Source organism: Neopsephotus bourkii, unplaced genomic scaffold, assembly GCF_033783945.1.
Source record: "Neopsephotus bourkii isolate Nb327-2 ecotype Australia unplaced genomic scaffold, CSIRO-AGI_Nbou_v1 NB_882, whole genome shotgun sequence".
NCBI classification, from domain to species: Eukaryota; Metazoa; Chordata; class Aves; order Psittaciformes; family Psittacidae; genus Neopsephotus; species Neopsephotus bourkii.
In genome coordinates this window covers 866,828-887,460 of record NW_026901376.1, presented here as the reverse complement: position 1 = coordinate 887,460, position 20,633 = coordinate 866,828, and the positions used below count along the sequence as shown (strand labels likewise).

At 43.5% G+C, this 20,633-nt stretch overlaps 1 protein-coding gene across 4 annotated transcripts in view; it reads right to left on the bottom strand.

Moving 5' to 3' along the window:
* Positions 1 to 20,633, bottom strand: part of TTYH3 (tweety family member 3) — a 79,143-nt gene that overhangs the window by 35,579 nt on the left and 22,931 nt on the right. For all 4 annotated transcript variants that reach the window (XR_009726061.1, XM_061356980.1, XM_061356978.1 and 1 more), the window contains exon 2: positions 3,579 to 3,748. Coding sequence is in view for 3 of the 4 variants with exons in the window: in XM_061356980.1 (XP_061212964.1) it covers positions 3,579 to 3,748 (170 nt within the window). In the remaining variant the exon portion in view is untranslated. The remainder of the gene's footprint in view (positions 1 to 3,578; positions 3,749 to 20,633) is intronic.

The window sequence follows — 20,633 nt, the reverse complement described above, 5'->3', positions numbered from 1 at the left end:
TAGGAAACCCACTTATGTTAAGTCAAGAAAGCTGCTGAGCTTAACACTGCCATCACTGGAGCATACCCACAGAAACACAGTAGGGAGATAGTAAACTGTATCAGCTCTTCAAAGAGTTACATGACATAAGACAGAAGAGTAGCATGCCATGATTTCCATGTATTCCTGTACATTCAACAGTATGATTTAATGTACTGCATGTTGTGTGCACACACTTCAGTATCACTCTTCAGCAAGACTCAAGAAATTCAAGTCTGCGGAATAGCTTTCTGTTGTTTGTATGCAAAAGCCATATGGGCTTAGGACATCCCTTGATAAAGAACAAGAAATATCAAGTGCAATTCTGAATTAGCTTGCAACATGACCTGCAAAAAAAATGTTTTGTGGATTGCTCAGGGTATACATCAACAGCAGAATGTTAATCTGATACAGTGAGTATAGACATGCCTTCTGGTGGTGAGATCCTCCTGGTTTAATACCCACGCACAAACAGTGAAAACTCCTCCGGGTACCCAGTCACCAGTCTGAAAAGATGAACGCTAGCCATTCACATCACATCCTTAGAAATGAATAATCTAACTACACCAAGTCATCTTTAATTACAGGAACTTCATAAGGAGAGCCCTTTTTAGACTTGATCTTCTCAGGAGGGATGTTAATTTGTCTCTCTAATTACCACCTTGCACTTTCGCACCAAGGGAAAGCGCTATTACTGGCACTTTAGACAGCAAGTTTTCACCATCTATTTGTACCCATTTCTTTCAGGTATCTTCTCCACAAAGCTTCTTACCCACCTTCAGAGCTGAGCTCCCTCCTGGGAGAGCTAGGGTCACCTAAACTGGTGGATGAGATGATTTATAAGACAACTCCCAATACACAGAAACCAATCAAAATTGGCAAGGACTAGAAGTTAAATAAGTATTCAAGGAATAATCTAGGCAAATCGTTCTTACTTTGTGGCTAGAGCAACCGGGAACACTCATTAGAGAAACATTTTGTTGGAGAGCTCCTGTTAACCAGTTATCCCTTCTGCTGGCTCAGCATTCTCCCTTTTGCTCAGCAGGAAATATCAAATCATTAGGAAACAGTGATCCACAGCACTCAGCAGGATTCACAGTATAAACAGCCCTCTAGGATTATGTACTACGTAAATAAATATGTACTAGGCACAGCTGGACTTAACCAGAGTTAAGTAGTTCTAGGATAGGAAGACAAGATAGGTTAACAATAGCTAACCAGAGTTAACTAGTTCTAGGATAGGAAGACAGATCAGCTGCTGCTTGGAACCTCTCATTGCTTCAGCATCCATCTTCCTTCTCTCCCCTTGCATATGGTGCTACAAACTGTCTCCCAGGTCAGCCTACTGTCAGGCAGACATTCCGAATAGCCTTAATTCCCCATCACTCTGAGGCATCACAGCATCTGCCCGTCTGGCACTTCTGCTATGTGTAACACACAGCTCGGATAGAATATATCCAGTGGACTAATCTTTAGCTGTTAGTATCTAACTGGGACTTCCTGCTAGCACAGATCAGATTCCTTGCTTGTCAGAAGCCACATCTACATTCCTAGCCAGGCAATGAGCACAGAGTGCAAGAGGCACCAGTTTGAGTGCACTGTTGTGCCCAGCTACTGGAAAGGGGGCAGAAAACTGACCTCAGCTTTGCAGGAGAGCAGCAGCACTTGGACAGCACCTTCTCTCACTATGGATAGTAACAACCTGCTACTGCTCAAGTGCAACAACATCAGAATGGATATTTAAAACTTGATTAAAAGAAGCCAAGACATACTCATTCAATATCATTGTAGATTCAGGTAGAATCTTAGTTGCAAGGATACTCCTACATCTAATACTTGCAAAAACAAATAGTACAACAAGGATGAGAATCAGTGGTCTGGATTTTGAGGAAGCTTAAGCAGTTTTCCAGCTTCCAAACTTGACTGGGAGTAACATCAAGTTTACCAGAATTTATATGCTGACCTTCCAATTTAAAGTTGTCTCTCACATGCTGTTCTGCACACCTCCTTCTCACCCTTTCCACAATTAAAAGAATCAAGTACCACATTCTGCAGCAGCTGCCCTGGACACACATGCTACTTTACAATAGCTAACAAGAGCCTGTGGCAGCAGCATAACTATAAATAGCATCAGTAAGAAAGGGTCAGGACCACAGCACTTTCAGTGGATTTGAATGGATGCAGCTGAAGCTGCCGAGATCACTAAAAAGAATGAGGCTGAGATTTCTCTTTTGCAAGTTGTTTTCTGGTTTGCCTTTCCATTCCTATTTGCATTCAGCAAAGTGCAGAAGAGCTCCCTGCAAAGATGGCAACATTGGCTAGGGCAGTAGCTCTCCTCCTCAACACTGAGCCCCTGCCTCTACAGGCAAACCCATCCCTAGCTGCCAAATAGAATGTCTGCTCTGCAGTGTTTGTTCCAGACTTCAGGGGTTTTCTATTCTCTTAAGTATGTGCCTGGAAAGAACAAATATGCAAATGCATTAGTATCACAATCTAGCTCTTAAACAGCTAAGCCTGGCCTTCACAGAACATCCTCACCTTCAGAGAGATCACATACCAGATCAGCAAGTAAATACAAAAAAACATTGTTATCTCCTTTCTGAATAGGGGGCTGCTCCCAGCCCTGCCAGCCCTGCAGAGGGGCAGTTCAGACCACTTGGAGTCTTGGGCGAGAGTAGATGATGCATGGGATTGCAAGAAATGCAGTGCTCAATCTCAGTGGACACGTCCATAGAGCTCATTCTGCCCAAGTGAAAACAAACTGAGTTCAAGGTGCCTTCCAGAAGTTTGCAAGGATGTTCCTGCTTTCAGATGCCCCACCATTAACTTTCTAGGAAACAGGGAAAAAAGAAAAACTCAAAACACCAAACCCAGAAAACAAACAAAATGTCAGTTCTCTCCTTTTAACTTCTTTTGCACGTGTTCTCCTCTAATTATTTAATTTCTCATTTTCAGAAACCCTTCTTTTCACTTCATCTCCACAACCTTCTATTGCTCACTCATTACAAGAAATGTTACTGACACTAGCACCATTACTAGCAACCCTCGGAGATGGTACATTAGTGCAGATAATGAAATGCAGCAGTGTCTTACACAAGCTGCAAAACCTGAACGTCTACTCCAGCCAAATACCAGTACTTCCAAATACAAAAGAATCCTCTGTGCCTCTTTTGTCCTAATCTACTCCACCACAGTCATTCTTTTTGGACACTGGATTCTAAGAAATCTCCAACTAGACATGATAAATATTTCAACTGTATCCATCCCATTTAAGCGATAAGCTCCCAAGGATGCAGTGTCCTTGATTTACCACTTGCAAAGCATCAAAGAGCAGGACATTAGCTATTCCTTTTCACACTGCTCAACCCATTAGCCAGTTCAGCAAGTGGTAGAAAGGAAGAAAATACATTACAGATATGTAAATCATACATATATCAAATGGAAAGAGGGATTAGTGCCAACATTCACTAACTAGACACAGCATACCAAGCATGAATATGCACACACAGAACACACCACCCCAAATGACAGGGAGGATCCCTTTCAGGCCTTGACCGTACCTGCACACCAGGGTTGCAATGATGACACACCATGCTGTACAGCAGCAGTCAGCATTTAGGTGTTCTTCACTCTTCCGATGGCGGCAGCACAGCCAAAACGAGTAGAACAAGAGAAAGAGCAGGTCCAGAGCAAGGCAGGAGAGCGCGATGCCACCCAACAGCAACAGGGCCTGTGGAAAACAGAGACAGCATCACATCTGACCACGGCACAGCCATAGCAGGGGTGTGAATCAGGGCCCAGATGTTTAAGGGCTCTGCAATAAGTCAGTGCTGAAGGAATACCTTTAAAACAAGTTGGGTTTTGTGTATTTTTTACATAGAAACAGGAGATTTTTAGCACCACTTTCTTCCCTCTCTGCATCCCACTCAATGAAACCTGGAGAATGGTTGGACTTGATGATCTTAAAGGTCTTTTGCAACCTAGTTGACTCTATGTTCTGTGCCCTAAGCAGTAAATTGCAGACTGGGACAGACAAAATGGCTCAGTTAACAGACTAAGTGAATCAGAGAGGGTTTTCCTCTTTACTCCTGAGCAGAGGTCAGCAGATTTAAAGGGGAAAAAAAAGTTGAGCCAGCTGCCTCTATCTGCACAGTTCTTTAATCTTCATGAATAAATATGCAGGCTTATTCATTAGAAATCCAAGTGCATGAGTGGGTTTGAAAGGGGGTGGAATTTATTATACATGCGTGAGATTGATTTAAAAAAAATGAATCCCCATGCCACGCTTCTGTTCAAGGCAGATCCAGAATAAATGCTAAACCCCTCCATATACCATCCGCATCTATAGGTACAACAAACATGGATGCTACAGACACACTGGCTTGAGGCCATCCCAAGCTGAGTTACTGTGTTATACCTATTTCTTGTCAGATGTTCCTGGGCGGAAAGGGAGGCAGTAAGTGTTTAATTCTATTCTAATTTTGTTTTGCTCCATTCAAATCTCTCTGTATTTGGAAAATCCTGGATTAAACCCAAAAATGCAAAACAATTTTGTTAAATATAATGTAAAAAAAAAAAAATAAAAATAATCAAATCCATTCTAGCCCCAAATCCAGCCACACTTTCCCACATGAACTGATCAAGTAAAAGGATGTTATGTTATCCATATGTTTTTTTGGATAAACCCTTGGTGTGGTGACAAGTGCCAGCTTATTAGAAATGACCTGAATATCTGGGAAGGTCCTAAGTCACCCGCTGCTGTCCCAGTATTGAAAAGGCAGACAGATTTCTATCAGCAAACCTAAAACAAAGCTTTGTTCTTTTAAATCAGTATCTCTTTTCCTCCCCATGAAGAAATTCCTTAAAGACCATTTATACACTTCCTCCCAATTGAAACAACTTCCTCCTGGTCAAAGAAATAAACCAAAGAATGCTGTGATTAAAGTAAGATTCTTAACAAAACTGGTGACCGTTTCTAACAGGGTCTGGTAGTAACTTGCTCTTTGTAGGCTTTTCTTCCCCTTCTTTCCCCCTTCGTTTGCTCCACAGGTACTCCCTGATGAGATATTATCCTGGCAAAATGTACGAGCCACACAACATACTTTCCAGCCAAGCAAACGTCAGAGTATACAGAGTATAGGGCCCATCAGCTGCACATAACGAGATCCACACTAGTTAAACCTAACTGCTGCCTCGCAGATACGCCACATAGCCATACATCGTTTGTTTTCCCAGCCTAAGGGAACCTTTAGGTTCCAAAGCCCACCAACCACACGGGGATGGGGGGAACTTGCAGGGGCTGCTTTCCCAAACTGAACAGCAGAAACTCGGTCCCGTTGTAGGAACTGAACTTTGGTATCTTTAACAGAGAAGAGTGGGGGTGGAAGGGAAAAAGCCCTATCCCCCTTTCCCATGATTATGCCAGATGGTGTGCACGCTGTTTGAGTTCCTCAGCAGAAAGGGGCCTTCGAGAGGGAAGCTGCACTCAGAGCCCCACTTTCTCCCACTTCTGAAGGCTTGCCATGTACGAGCACTCAATACTAATTTAACCAACACATTTGGCATACCAAAGCTCCTTGGGGATATTCTTTATTTTCTAAACACATCAGGCTGCTGTAATGCAAAGCTTTCCTGCACTGCTTGCCTGCACTTCTTTCTTCACACCCTCAACCTTCCTGCATTACCACTGGAAAGATGAATTCAGCTGAAAACATCCTTCCAGCAACTCTGTATCAGCAAAAAATTCACACTGGAGCTCCAGATGTAGGGGAACAGCCCCCATTAAAAGGCAAAAAAGGAAATACTATAAAGAATAAAGAAAGAATAACTGAAGACTGCCATGTAGCAAGCAACCTGAGGTTCTCGCTTTCAAGGGACACTTAATATATGCTTTAATTTATGCATCTGGCCAAAAGGACTTGGCTGGCCACTACACCACGATCTGTGTTTCATTTTCCAGAGTATTTGTTTTCCATTAATGGATATGTGCCATGACAACAAGTGAAATCATCCAGCAGAGCAGTTATTAATCTTTCTGACTGATGAGTCAGTTTAGGACCCAGAGACTGCCTGGCAGTGAAAGCCTGGTTGCAACCAAAGGGATGCCTGTGCCTGCCTGTTGGGATTAAATGACAGTATTTAAAAAAGGGGGGTTGAGGCTGGATAAACCCTCAGCCACTCTACCCTGCAACAGTAAATCTGGGACTCGGTTATCCAAGGCCACGTTATCCTGAGTAAATGTGAAATTATGCACTGGGCCTTTTGCCACAAAAGAGCATCAATTCATCTTCAAACATTTGCTGAGCTATCAGAACCTTTATAGCAAATGATGCATGAACTGCCCTTACAGGAAAAAGGAGACAATTTGGAGGAGCAACATTTTACCACTGTGCTGACACTAATGGCAGAAGTGGAGACAGAGCAGTCCCTGAAAATGAGCCTAAATCCAAGTGGTAACAGCCAGACTGGCAGGAGACAAAGCTACACTGCTAGGAAGCACTTTCAAAATAGAAGTTAACAGCAGTACATGAGCGGCATTGCTAGCTTGGAAAGGCACCATGAAACCTGAATACACTGTGTCTTGTGCAGGAACGGTGCTTGACAGCCTGTTAGTGTTCATAGCCTTTCTCAACTCCAGCATGCTTGCCAGGATTCATGGTATTTACACTTACAATGGGAGTAAAGAAGCCAAGAAAAGAGAAGAGGCAGAAAACATCTATGTCCCTGTGCACCATCACAAAGAGAAACACAGCAAAAAACATCCCCTCCAAAAATACCTGAGGGCTGAAATGAGGGTACCCGGAGGTGTTGATGTTATACCTAAGGACATATATGTAGATCGGCCTTTAGTTAGGTCTCTGAGACCATGCCTTATGTTACTGTGGATCAACTACACCAATATATAGCCTTGTCTACTGGATAAAAAGTCTCCATACAAAGCAGTCACTTTCAGCTTCAAGTTCCACATCATTAGTTACCTGAATGTATTTGTGGACTGCGGTCCAGGAAGACTAATTTTACCTGCTGAAAATGTACTTAAGGGGTATATACTCCATCCTACATACATAGTCACAAAGAGAAGCAACATAAAAAGAAGAGCCACAACACACTGTAATGCAGGAGGTGAATGCTGGGATACTTTCACGTTAAAGTGTCAGGTTTAACACTGCCTTAAGTGCTCTTTGTTCATCCCTCGACTATATAGAGTAGTATAGGGCTTATGGACCCTTCCTCGCACTGCCTTGTCCTCTGCCCTGTGAAGGTTACTTGGCACAAGAAGTCCTGGCAGCAGAACAGGTTTAGGAAGTTAATTCTCAATACACATTGGCACAAAATATTTCATGTGTTTATTGAGCATGGATTTTACCAAATCTCAACCTATCCAGTCTCCAATGAACACATTCTTTAGACCTTAACTGTGCTAACAGCAGTATGGGGTAGTGAGCAGCTTTTCATGTGGAATAGATGACAGCTATTTCTGGATAGCACTGGTATTTCGCTACTAGGTAGAACACTAAAACCTCATTAAGAAACTTGAGAGCAAAGCTGAAGCCTTCAGGTAGTTCCTGAAAAGCAGGCAGCTTTGCTTTTAAACTTCCATCAACAGTTCTAAAGGTATTTCATCTTAAAACTTCATCATTTCAACCCACAGGACAAAATAGCTACAGCTTTTGAGCATCTCAACACCACAGCTGTCTTAATCATTGCCAGATAGAGAACTGTTTATAGGTTTACCTTAACGTTGGCTTTTGCCAAGAGAAAGCTTTCCACTGAATCTGCAACTAGTGTTCCTTCTGGATTTCCATGCAGGGACTTATGATTGTGATAATAAAACAGACAGAAGAGGTTAAAGGAGTGTGGGAAGAGAAAAACGTTCACCCAGAAGAATAAATGAAGCAAACTGGGCTGCTGCCAAAGGAGCACTCATCTCTATTTATGCCGTGAAGGACGGAAGTCTTAGCAAGAAAAGAAACTGCTGTGGGATAGTGTCATGCCCACACTACTTCCTACACCATTTGGTTTTGCAGACTTCAGGACATCTCTAAGCAGCTTACATACTCATAGATAAGTAACTGTGTGCTACCAAAGTGATTCTTTTTTGTGACACTGGCAACGTGAGGAACACACTCTGACCCCCCCATCAATTTGTCCTGAACATACTGTGTGCTCAGAGACTCTACTTCCATTTCTGAAAAATGCTGTACATGGTGTTTGTTGGGATACTAAAGTGTCTCAGGATGTCGTTCATCCCACAGCCTCTGCAGAAGGATGCAGGTTTTGGTAGGGAACGAAGCCAACCACATACTGGCAAATGTAATATCAGGGGAGGATGTGGAAACCACTGCTGATCTCAGCACTAAACCACCCATATCTCCTCTGCCCGGGGGACAGGCCTCCCAGGCCAATTACTGTACTCAGCACAGCAAAGGATCAAGGCTGGGCAGGAAAAGTGCTGTGGAAGAGGCTTTTCCCACGGTACTGAGATGTATTCTCCTTCATGAGGGATCCCTCAGCAGCATGGAAGAGCACCATGGAAACAGAGGACAGGCTCTACCGTCTCATCTCCTTATACAGACATCTCCCAGAGAAAGCACATTGTTGAGAGTGCAGTAGATTATATAGATAGATATTTAGGGCAAGCCCACACTGGAGCAAGCAATATAGGCCAACACTTTGCCTTTAGCTTTTTTGTGCTATTGGCTTGCTTTTCTGGAAAAGAGTAAATGCCAAGGATTATGTCGTGTTTTGTTTGGTTGGTTTATTAATCACCTTAAGACAATACAGCAGACATCAGAATAAAACAGATCTACAGTTGAAACAACTCCGAGTATGACTAAATAGTTCAAATGCATATAACCAAGTTGGTTAAATAAACAAGCTAGCTTTCTCAGTGCTGAGAAGCTATCTACACACCGGCAAGGGCATTCCACAGTTAATTGGTATTAGAGCTATGAACTAAAGCCACTTTAATTACAAATGAGTGTTCACACAGGTTTTTAATGTAGTTTAACTAGAAGGGCCTTAATTCAGTGTAGTTTAATTCACTTTAGTGCATTTAAAGTGGTTTAACTAATCTGCATTGAATTTATTCCTTCAGTTAATTCAGATTAATTTCTCAAGTGCCCTTGTGCAGGCAACGAGTGAGAACAAGGCTAGGCTGATGAAAGATTCATCATCATTTCCTCTATACTAACATTCTAACCCTTTATTTCATAATTAAAGACTTTGAACACTGCCCTTATATTTGGTCCAGTTCACAGAAGCCACCAATACAAAGGCTGAAAAGACATAACCTCGTTGAAAAGAAAAACTTGGTTTACTGCAGTAACCAACACACAGTACAATCACCACTGCTGTTTTGAGGGCTGTAGTTAAACAATACATAGCACAGGTACCTTTGCGCATCTCAGCTTCTACAGGGGCAGGTGCTAGAATTCATCAGAGCATCTCATGTCAAAACTAAAGAGAGATGGAAAGCACTGAGTGGAAAGGATTTGCTTAACAATTGGGTTGGATGTTTTTTTCTGCCCACGAATGCAGATCTAAGCCATGCTAATCAGCAGTGAACACTGGAGTCCTATTGGGCTGAAGTCAAACAACAACCCGTTTATTCCCCTAGCTGTTACCAACTCAGCAATCTCCACCTTACACAGTAAGGCAGAGTTCCCAGAGGTAAGGGGGTCCTCAAAATTAGGATGTTCTTATCCTTAGTTTCTCCCTAATGCTGGGTGAAAGCCTCTATGCACTAAAGTGATGAAAAGAATGAGACACTCACCAAACTCAGTTTCCACTGACAGGTCCCCACAGACTAAATCTTTATTAAATGAGGCTTAGCTCAGAACTGGCAGCTTGTCAAATGAGCATTCTCACTGAAAAGGCGGATTTCCTTTCTGGGGATTCTGCAGATTCCCTTGCAGGGCTCTATATAATCTACCATGGATGCATCAGTGTTCATGCAGGTCTTTGCCTTGAATCTCAGACCAGCAAACTGTGTAAGGAATCCTCTTGGGAATGAGCCTTCAGCTTTAGAAGTTTATGCCTTCCTAGTATTCCCAGTTGGACAAAGTTAAAAGGATTAGTTAACTTTGTTTAAAGGCAAGAGTCAGATAAATATTTGGAATATTGAGGCAAAGAGCACTGAAAGGATAGCTGGAAGAATTCAGTGGGTGTCCTGCACTGCTTGTGTCCACACTCAGTTTGTCCACCTCACCCTGTGAAGACCTGCAGTGTTTCACCAGACATTCCATTCCCACAGATTAGCTCACATATTCCTGCCTAATATTGGCTACTTTACTCAAGGTCCTTCAGAAGGAGCGTTACTTCCTTGGTTAGAAAGCTGTATCATCCATTAAAGCCTTAGAACACAATCTCCTTGCAAGGTAGTTTTCCAGAAAACTGGATAGCAGAAAAGCTCTATGCTATAAAGGAAGTATGAATTTAATGCTCCTACAACTCTGGGGTAAGTAAGCAGTGCCTGCATTACCTGGCTTAAACCCAAATGCTGTATAAATCCCCATGCCAAGACAATTCCCCATCCTCAGTTCTGCAGTGGGAGCTCAGCTATGCTCCTGCAGGCCTGGAACTCCCTGAAGGCAAAACATGGCACTGCCAAGCTGCCTGTTGCGTGCACGCAGGCACCAGGGCACACTTGCACAAGCCAGCACATGAGTTAGGCAGCACTGGTGTATTAAAAAAGAAAAAGGCAGGAAATGCTTCGGCCTGAAGCCCAGTGACTTAATCTAATTTCCATCCTTTTTCCCTTCCCCCTCCTACAATATGGGCTCTCAGAGACAATGCATTTCATTTAGAGGGAAAAAGTCTCTCTCTTATGTGCCTATCCTTACACATCATCAAGCAAAGCACTGGGACACTGCATTTGTTTATCTGTATGTGCTGACCGTGCATGCTCTGGAGTGGATGCCAACCTCAAGGGTTTCTTTTCAAGACTCCAGCTGTAAGACATCCGTGCTTTATTTCAGGCTAGCTGCTCTTTTGTGGTTGCTCTTTCTTATTAGATATGGTTTGAAAACCAAGTATTCATACTGCTCCTGTGAATTTCAAGAGTTCTCCACAGATAGGGTCTTTCAGTAGAGATGATTACACACATCATCTCCAAGTCTCCTGTTCCTCCATAGGACCTAAACCCTGTACCTCACAGGGCCAGATAGGCACTGGTTAAGATTAAATGCCATATCCAGGTTCACAGTAGCTTCTTGATCTTCTTAATCATCTCCTGTTAAGCCAGCCAACCACATGAGATCAGCCACCACAGAGTTTGAAGACACTGAGCTCAAACCCTCAGCTCCAAAGCCTGGACTAGGAAAGGCCTGGCAGGGGGGTCACTGCAAGCAGTATACACCAGAGAGTACCCTCTGAGCAGGCAGCCATCAGTCTGCTTTGAGACAGACTTTCGCATGCCATTTCTATTTGGAAGAGGATAAAGGAGGCATTAGGGAGGGAGGGGAACACAAACGGAAATGAGCAGAACCACCCCTGACTGGAACAGAAAACAAAAACCTGACCCGGTTGTGGAAACTTCCCCAAAGGAACATCATCAACAAGGTTAGCCTATCCCATCATCAGGGTGCCAGTGTTTCCATAAGCATGATAAGCACTGTAGATAATGGGGTTCTGCTGGCTTCTGCTATTATTCTGCATTATTTTGAACTTGCTGGTTTGTCTTCAGTGACACAGAACCACATCACTGATACTGTGAAGCGATGATCACCTTACATGTGTGTGAGATGTGTATAAATGTGTATAAATGATCACTTAAGAAGTAAATGATTACATAAGAAGTTTTGCTGGGCAAAGAAATTGTTTCCATTTCTTAGCAGTGTGCATGTTCAGTTGCATAGGACACAAGCACAGATGTCCAGCACAAGCATTCTTCCTCTCACCATACTTCTCTGGCAGCTTCCCTATGTAGCTCATGAGTTGCAGCCATATCAAAGCAGCTGAAAGGGGGTCAGTCCGCGTATGCCCACTTGCCATCCACCCTAATGTCATGGTTGGGCAGCTCAGCCCCACACAGCCACCACTTGTTCATACACATACACACCCCAGTGGGATGGGGAGAGAATTGGAAAAATAAGAGAGAGAAAACTCATGGGTTGGGATAAAGCCACTTTAATAGGTAAAGCAAAAGCTGCATACACATGCAAAGCAAAACAGGGATTCCATTCACCAATTCCCATGGTCAGGCAGGTGTTCGGCCATCTCCAGGACAGCAGGGCTCCATCATGTTACTTGGGAAGACACCATTACTCCAAACGTCTTCCCTTCTTCCTTCTTTCTCCAGCTCTATACGCTGAGCATGACATCGTATGGCCTGGAATATCCACCCTTTGGGTCAGTTGTTGTCCCAGCTGTGTCCCCTCCCAACTGCTTGTGCATCCCCAGCCCCCTTGCTGGTACAATGAGGAGCAGAAAAGGGCTTGGCTTTGTATAAGCACTGCTCAGCGATAATGAAAACATCCCTGGATTATCAACACTGTTTCCAGCATAAATCCAAAACAGAGCCCCATACCAGCTACTATGAAGAAAAATAACTACCCCAGCCAAAACCAGAGCACCCAAGTGATAAAAAACCCACAGTGAGCTTCTAAATTTGTCTCCCAAACTTCCTCATGAAAGAAGCTCACTTTAAGAGACGATATTTTTAACTGTCACACTTGGACTGAAGTGATTCTGGAAAGCCATGGCAGGCTGCTTTTCACAAGTTTCCACTATGGGACTGTGCATGGGGCCTCATTCCCTTCACAGCATCGCTGCAACATTCCACTGCCAAGGAATTTTGGTGGGACTGTAACCAGGATTTAGTAAGGCTGATTGCTCCCAAGCAGATAGGGAAGCTCACTCACTTTGGGAGAAGTGCAACAAGAGGATTAACAGAACTGCCAACTTTACCTTGGTTCCCATGTACTGGGTGCAAATATCATAGTCCAATGTCTATTCAGACCTACCAAGCTCATTTTTAAGGAGACTGCTTAGGACAGAGCAAGGATTTATGCCAAGGCCCATAGCTGATCTGTAAAGAACATTAAACACTTGCTTTTTTTTAAATCACCTGTACCTGGAAACAAGGAAATAGTACTCTTTGCAATCAGGATTATGAAAGTATCCTGACTGTACCGCAGGAACACAGAAAGTGTGAAGAAACGCAGTAGAGATGGAAAAAGATAAAGACAAATATAGAAACCATGATCATTGGTGGGCTAACGGGGTTGTGTCCTTCAGTCATCTGCAAAATGATCCCTTGCCCAAGAAATTCTCAATGGCCGTGTCTCTGCAGGTACCATTTTAATCCCATTTATGTTTTAGGAGTGTTTGTGCCATGCATCTACTGCTGTACATGACAAATTCAAGTATAGCATTTTTTGCATTGAATCACAAAAGGATGCAGGATAATTTGAGAGAGTCCAAATTGGAATGGAAACCCCAACATTACATTGTTACTAATGTTAGACCTGAAAAGCATCTTAAGGTGCCTGCTAATGTTTATGCAACTTGTTTCATACCATTAGCAACATGAAGAGGTCGTTTTCTAAACAGTGGCTATCAGAAGTGTTTAAGCCACAGCTCTAGCACACGCTTTGGCATCTGGAGGCACCTGAGTTTAACAAAATAAGCATTAATTAGGAGGAAAAGACATACTTTCTGGCCAAGACAACAAATCCCCTGCGAATGGTTTCATAAACTGCTCCTATTAGCACTAATTGGACAGGAAGGTAAGTTGCTGTAATTGGTCTTCTGTATTTGTCTCTGAGTGATGGGAATGGGTTAGATTGGTGCTCCTCAGGTGCCTTTAACATGGAGATCCATATCCAGTTCATGTTCAGTTTGTAACCTGAAGTCCATCTTCAGAATCAAGAGTGAGAAGCTTGGAACAACAAGAAAAAAAATAACAAAAGTGGGGCACTGCATTTCCATATATATTTACCCCATTCAGCTTCACTGGCATCTGTCTAACGCAACTGAAGCAGGTCAAACAACTGTTTACACAGCAAAAACTTGGTGTAGCTCATAATACATGTTAAGCCTACTCTCAATTACATTAGCAAATGTCGCTGGTCTAGCTGCCCCGAGGGCTGACCTCTGCGAGGGGATGATGAGCAAAATTAAAGGCAAACTGCTGTAAATCTCTAAGGAGTCACATCTCATTGTGCTACAGCAAGCAGTCCATAAGACATGTTCCTTAAAATGATTTGTATTTGAAGTCAGCTTTAATGCAGTATATCAGTCATGTGGAGAGGCCACAAAGAACTGGAAAGGGGCAATATCCCATAGGGATCTCATTCAAGGCCCGCCTGGACAAGTTCCTGTGTGATGTCCTCTAGGTTACCCTGCTCTTGCAGGGGGTTGGACTAGATGATCATCTGAGGTCCCTTCCAACCCTTGGGATTCTGTGATTCTGTAAGTCAGGGAAGGGGGAACACAGACCTCTGAGCCATCTATTGACTGAGGACCTGAACTGACCTCCTTGCACAGACAATGCAAACATGCCATTTAAATGTCAGAGACAAACAAGTGCCATTCTTCTTACCATAAATTCTCTCCAAACTTCCTCTTTGAAAACTACCACAGTCAGGGTTAAATAAAAAAAAAGGGGGGGAAAAGAGGAAATCAACTTCCTTTGACTTAAATTTCCTTCCTCCAAAAGAGGCTCATTCATATGCAGCAAGCATTTCCACATTGAGTCTTCCTGGGTTTTATTTTGGGGTTTTTTTGAGTTGGGATTTTGCTTTCCTTTTCTTTCTTTCAAGAAAAAACTCTCAAAAAAACCCCATCAGGGACAAAGCCAACCAATATTCACTATTGAGAACCTTCAAACCCAGGAGAAAGAAATACCATAGAGAGACTAACAGAGGAAGCAGATCAAAAAACTACCCAAGCCAGCCAAGACCCACCACAGTCACAGCTGGAGCCTGTGTTTCTGCACCACTGACAAGACTGGGAGCGTCATTAACCACTTCTCTGCTCAGCACTGCAGCCTGCGCAAGGGAAACTATGGAGCTAAGGCCTCATGCAGGCTCCTTGCCAAGCCCCAAGAAGGGATCAGGGCCTCCGGCAGCTATACTGAAGGGAAATGCAGTTTGAATAGAGATGATTTCTTTATAGCTTTCCCCATTAAGCTGCAGATGGCCCTCTCAGCAACCAGGGGAAAGTCAGATGCTGCCCCCTCAAGAGCAGCACTGTGGCAAGCGCTCACAGCCTTACCCCTCCACTTCTGCTGTCCAGTCATCACACTGATAAAAAGGGGAGCACTCAATTTAAATTTACCTCTCCTGAATGCCATTCCCGAGAATAGGGGAACAGCTAACACTAATGGCACGTATAGAGTAAAAAAGCTTTGCAGTTACCTGTCAAATATGGTGCCTCAATATGTAAATAAAGAGGACATCCCACTTTGTGGCTTCAGTTCTGAGCAGCTCTTTGCACAGCTTCTCCATTTCCCACAGGGTCATGGGAAGGTGGAAACTGAGTCATTTCCACTCAGCATAGCTGTTCAGCTCTTAGTGCTTGTCTGCCTGCAAAGCTGGAAGTTGTCATGGACCACTGGCCTAAAAAATGTTAAAGCACTGGGTTTATATCAGCTGTTTAAGCACAGATACACCTCTCTTTTAGCTTCCTTTCCCACCAAGTTTTAGGAATATGCAGCACATGGGGCTGTTTTGCTGCAATAGCAGTTGCATCAGTTAAAAGAAACAAGAGTTTGCCCCACTGTGTCCTAACAGGATTTTTCATTAGCTGTTCTGCTTTCCCAAGACAGATGGATCACTTCCATTAGAAATCAATGCACTCCATAGGCAAACTAATACCCTCCTTCAGAGATCCTTCTATCCTGCTTGTAAGATGAGTGCAAGCCTCTGCACAGGTATTCGTTCGTTCATCAATTCTTCTGGACTACATCTCGAGATTGATTTTTCAGGAAGGTTCCCAGAGCTCTCAGGGGTTCTGCTTACACTGAAGTCATGGCTGTATTTAAAGAAGGAATCCCACTAAAGTGGTTTATAACATGCTCTGGCAAGACAGTGCAGACAGAGCTAAATCCTATTAAGCTACTTAAGTTGCCTTCCCCCCTCTAAAGTCATCTGTCAAATGCCAGCCCTACATATACCAGCTTGCTACCCAATTAGCTTATCAAGAGTCATGCTTAAAACACCAAACAGAAACACAATTCAGTCATCACACACATGAGGAAAAGAAACTGGGGCAGTGTGCTGCTCCAGTAACCTCCTGGGATCCCACAGGGTGGAAAAGGCTGGTGATTAGCTTTTTATTACAGCTAGATTGTAACCCACTGGACTTTAATGAAGATGAAATAAGAATGCCTTTCTTTACATGTTAGTCTGGACTATTCTGAAAGGACTATATGGAAAATATGTGAGTGTAAAGCATCATTTCTAAAGAGAGATCACAACACTAATGGAGGGGAGGGAAAACAAAGCACTGCTCAGTTTGAACCCAGCACCCAATGGAGAAGGGGAAAGCAGCATAGTCTTCTCCTTTCTCAGTAATCTGAAAATAGGAATAGACCCGAAAGATTAATTCCCATAAATGTTAAAACTCAAAGCTCCAGTTTTATACCATTCACTCCACTAAGTCAGCATGCTACATCTATGAGATTGAGACAAACCTCAATTTCACAGATTCCACAAAATAATAGAAAACAATAGGCTGGAAAAGACCTCTGGAGGTCACTGTAGTGCAACCTGCTGCTAAAAATAGGGCTAATTTAATAGATGGGTTTGCTCAAAGCCCTGCCCCAGCAAGTTTTGAGTGTCTCAGTTTCCAAACCTTCCTTCAGCACTACAAAGGAAAACGTTCCTAAGCGATTGCACTGAAATCCCATTTCCCATCGCAACTTGTTGCTTGCCCTTCTGCTGGGAACCTCTGAAAAGACCCTGGTGCTGTCTTCTCCAAGCCCCTCCTTCAGGTATCCAAAGGCTGCTCACAGGATCTGTCCATTTGCCTTCTCCTCACCAGGCTGAAGTGTCCCAATCCTCCAGCCTCTCTTCACAGCTCAGGCTCCAACCCATCTCAGTGGTGGTATGCTCCAGTTAGGCAAGAGCTCTCCTGTACTGAGGGCCCCAAATCATTATGCAGTTATACAGCATTTATGCTGGCATGCATAACTGGAAGAGAGCCCATGCATGTGAAATGGCTGATGACCCCATTTTTAGGGCTATTTTCAGCCTGCTTAGAAAGCTGGGCAAAGCACAAGCCTTCAGAGCTCACGTTTACCCCACCTGACAGTCATGAAGCACCAAAAGGTGACAGCTCTCCCCCACAAGGAACATCACAGTTACTCTGTGAGCGTGAAATGCAGCAAGTACCATTTGAGACCAAGCGAGAGACTCTACAGTATGCATGTTGTTCCTCAAAAAACCCAAACGAGACAGCTGAAGGGGGAGGAAAGGAGATGTAGGGAAGGAAAAAAAGCAGCAATAGAGAAGTTACATGCTTCAGACTGAAAACAAGGCACCTTGGGAGTTATTCAGTGAGCCCAACTGCATGGATGCTCGTGCATCCCATTGGCTGCTGCCTTCCAGAGCTGCACAGCAACGAGCCCGGGAGGTGGGAAGCTGCCAGCATGCATGACAGCTCCCTGTTCAACCCTCCTCTACAGCCCCACAGCCCAGCCTGCCAAGCACCACTGCAGCTCCAGCCCTCCAGCTAATCACAGTATTGACCGCTCTTCCCCCATCAGAGGTCAATCAGGGAGACACAGCCAAAGGATCCAGATCTTTGGTTAAATGAATGACAGGGTGAATGCAGAGCAGCCACACAAGGTCACTGCAACAAAAACAACACAGGATAATCCTGTGTTCTACCTCAGTCCACAGCTCAGGTCTCCCTTGGTGAGTGAGAAGACAGAAGGATGGGGTAGAGAGGAAGAGGTAAGATATACAGTTGTGCTCATGTCTGACAGGTCAGAGGAGTGCTGACACCTGAAAGGTATTAATACACTTCAAAGGCAGCACTGTGCAGCATTAGTGATGTTCTTGAAGGTGTTTCACTCTACTGATTTAGGAAAGTGAGGGAGGATATGGTCACAACAGGGAAAGCCATACAGCTTCAGCTTCCTTCCAAGAAGACTCCAATCGCAGGGTCCTAGACCACATTTACACAAGAAGATCAGAACCTCTTGCAGAAGGATAAGCAGGAGAGAGTACAGAAATGGGCATAATGTGGAAGAGCAACTGATCCACCTGTTGGGCTCACCACCATCATCACAGCCACAAAGTAGATCATGAATTGTGCTCTGCATGTGGAGGAGGAAAACTAGTTCTAGTGTCTGAGCTTGACAGCCCACAGCAGGGGAGCTCTTACAGCTTTCCTCTAGCACCTAAACACCTAAACTAAATCACCATTAAATGCAAGCAAAAAGTAATCCAAGACACAAATACACAAAACAAGCTGCAGTTGGACAAAGAACTCAAATCCAATGATTTGCAGACTCTAGCATAAGAAAGGTCTGGAATTCTTTCCATCCAAACCCCAAATCCCTGACTCCCAAAACATTCAGAGCCAAAGGAAGGATACCCTGAAACCCTCTGCCCCCACTTCCTAGTATGTGCAGGAGAAGCTCATCTTCTAAAGCAGTCATTTCTGATGAGCTGCATCTTCAGGGATCATCTGGCTGCATAGTGGAAAAGCAGAAATGGAAGAAGGCTGAAAACTGAAGAGCGAAAGAAACTACCATTTTTGAAAGAAAACAAATCAAAATTCTCTGTTACATTCTTGAGTTGATCACTGAAAACAAAACCAAAGACCATGGCAAGGTCTTTAGGCAGCAGAGAGAACATACACTGTCAAAGAAAAGCACGCTGAGGGTGTAAAGAAGCATTAGCATCTCTCCCTTTTGCCATCACACAACTGTAATTACAACAATTGTTTGTGCAGGCTGTAACAGCTACCTGCTTCCCACTATTTATAAACCAACAGTCAAACCCTTGCAGAAACAACTGTGTTTTATGTCACTGCCTTCCCCAAATTGCCTACCCCTCCACTGATCAAGCTGCACTGAAGCAGATGAGAGGCACTAGCATGAAGTCAAATAGATAAGCTTGGCTCCTGACAACCAAATTCCACACTGAAATGGGAGGCCCTGAAGCAATCCGTGCTGCCAGCTCTGTTGGGGATAAAGTAAAGATCAGATTTAATACCTTAAAGACAAACCCCACAGATTCCTTGCATGTGCATGCAGACATGCCCATTTCTGATATGGTCATCTCAAAAGGAGAAAGATCTTCAAGAAATATAGCACCTTCCCCACACACTTTCTTGTCAGACAGACGTATCCTGCCAGTATACCCAGCAGAAAAACATATTTATTAAGTTTTTAGGGACCAAGTACAAATTAACTTTCAAATCTGTCACACCTTTTGTTAGTTCCCTAGAGTAACAGCAGAACTGTTGTAAAGACATTCGATAAGCAGACAGCTAAATATTAGATTTCTTCATTATATGGCAGTAGCAAAAAAGACTTGTAATCATTTATACAGGCATAGTTCTCAAGCTTATAAATTACTGTTATTTCTGCATCAAGTTGCTTTTATTTCAACAAGAAAAAAACAACCAAGGTAAAAAGCATAGTTTCAGCAAGGGAGATCTCCCCAGTACTGACAAAGTACTACTTTCCTCATTAACAGCTGCCACTGCATATGAAGGCAGAGTTTTTCTTCTCTCTAGCATCGCTTCATAACATTTAGCAACAGGAGAAAAACAAGAACACAAAAGCATGAGAAGTCGTGACTATTCAGCACTGTGACTGGTAGGCTGATTCTCAACAGGCTCAAGCAATCACTCAGCACACCACTGGAGTGGTCTCTGAGCTGCAAAACAATGCCACACTTTCTAAAACAGAGGAGGAAAAGAATGAAACAGTAGGCAGCAAAGTGCTTCTAAAACGTGTCATTTACCCCATCCACAGGGGGAAGATACCAAGTTTTTCCTCCATTTTCCTCTCATCTTACAAAAAGGCTGCAAAATCCTCATGTCCTCAAATGGGAGTCTGCCTTTGGTATCCACTACACAAACATTAAGATGTGTTGTTTAAGTAAGCTATCCAGAGGTCATCATCTAGCCAGCCTGACCCGCTAGAGCAATGATGCACAGCGGACACAGCTCCACCCTAACAAGCACGGCTATTTTTGCTGCTGTGCCTGAAGATCAAAGCTTTTCCCTCAACAGCTCTGATCCCAGGGGCTAAGGCCACTTCGGTAATAGCTAAGATGGGAAGAAAGCCCTCCACTTGCAGGATAATTAAGATTCAAGCAAACACCAAGTTCAGGGTAACAAGTACCATGCAAGCTATGTGTTAAACTAGTATCACTGACAGCACAGCAGCAAGAATGCCTGTAACTAAATCAAGTAATTCTCATATTCATAACTGAAAAGCTCTACCCTCTGGGATAGTAGAGTTTGTCCTCAAAGACTGCTCACCTCATTGACAGTCATGTTGCTTTTCATAATCCTGTCCACAAATTCAATCAAGCTCCAGATAAAATCTAATCAAGTTGGACAAGCTGAATTGCAAGGGCTGTCTTTTCGAGTCCTTTAATGGGAGGTCAGCTCAAATTAAGCCTCTGATGTCCCAGGACTCGAGC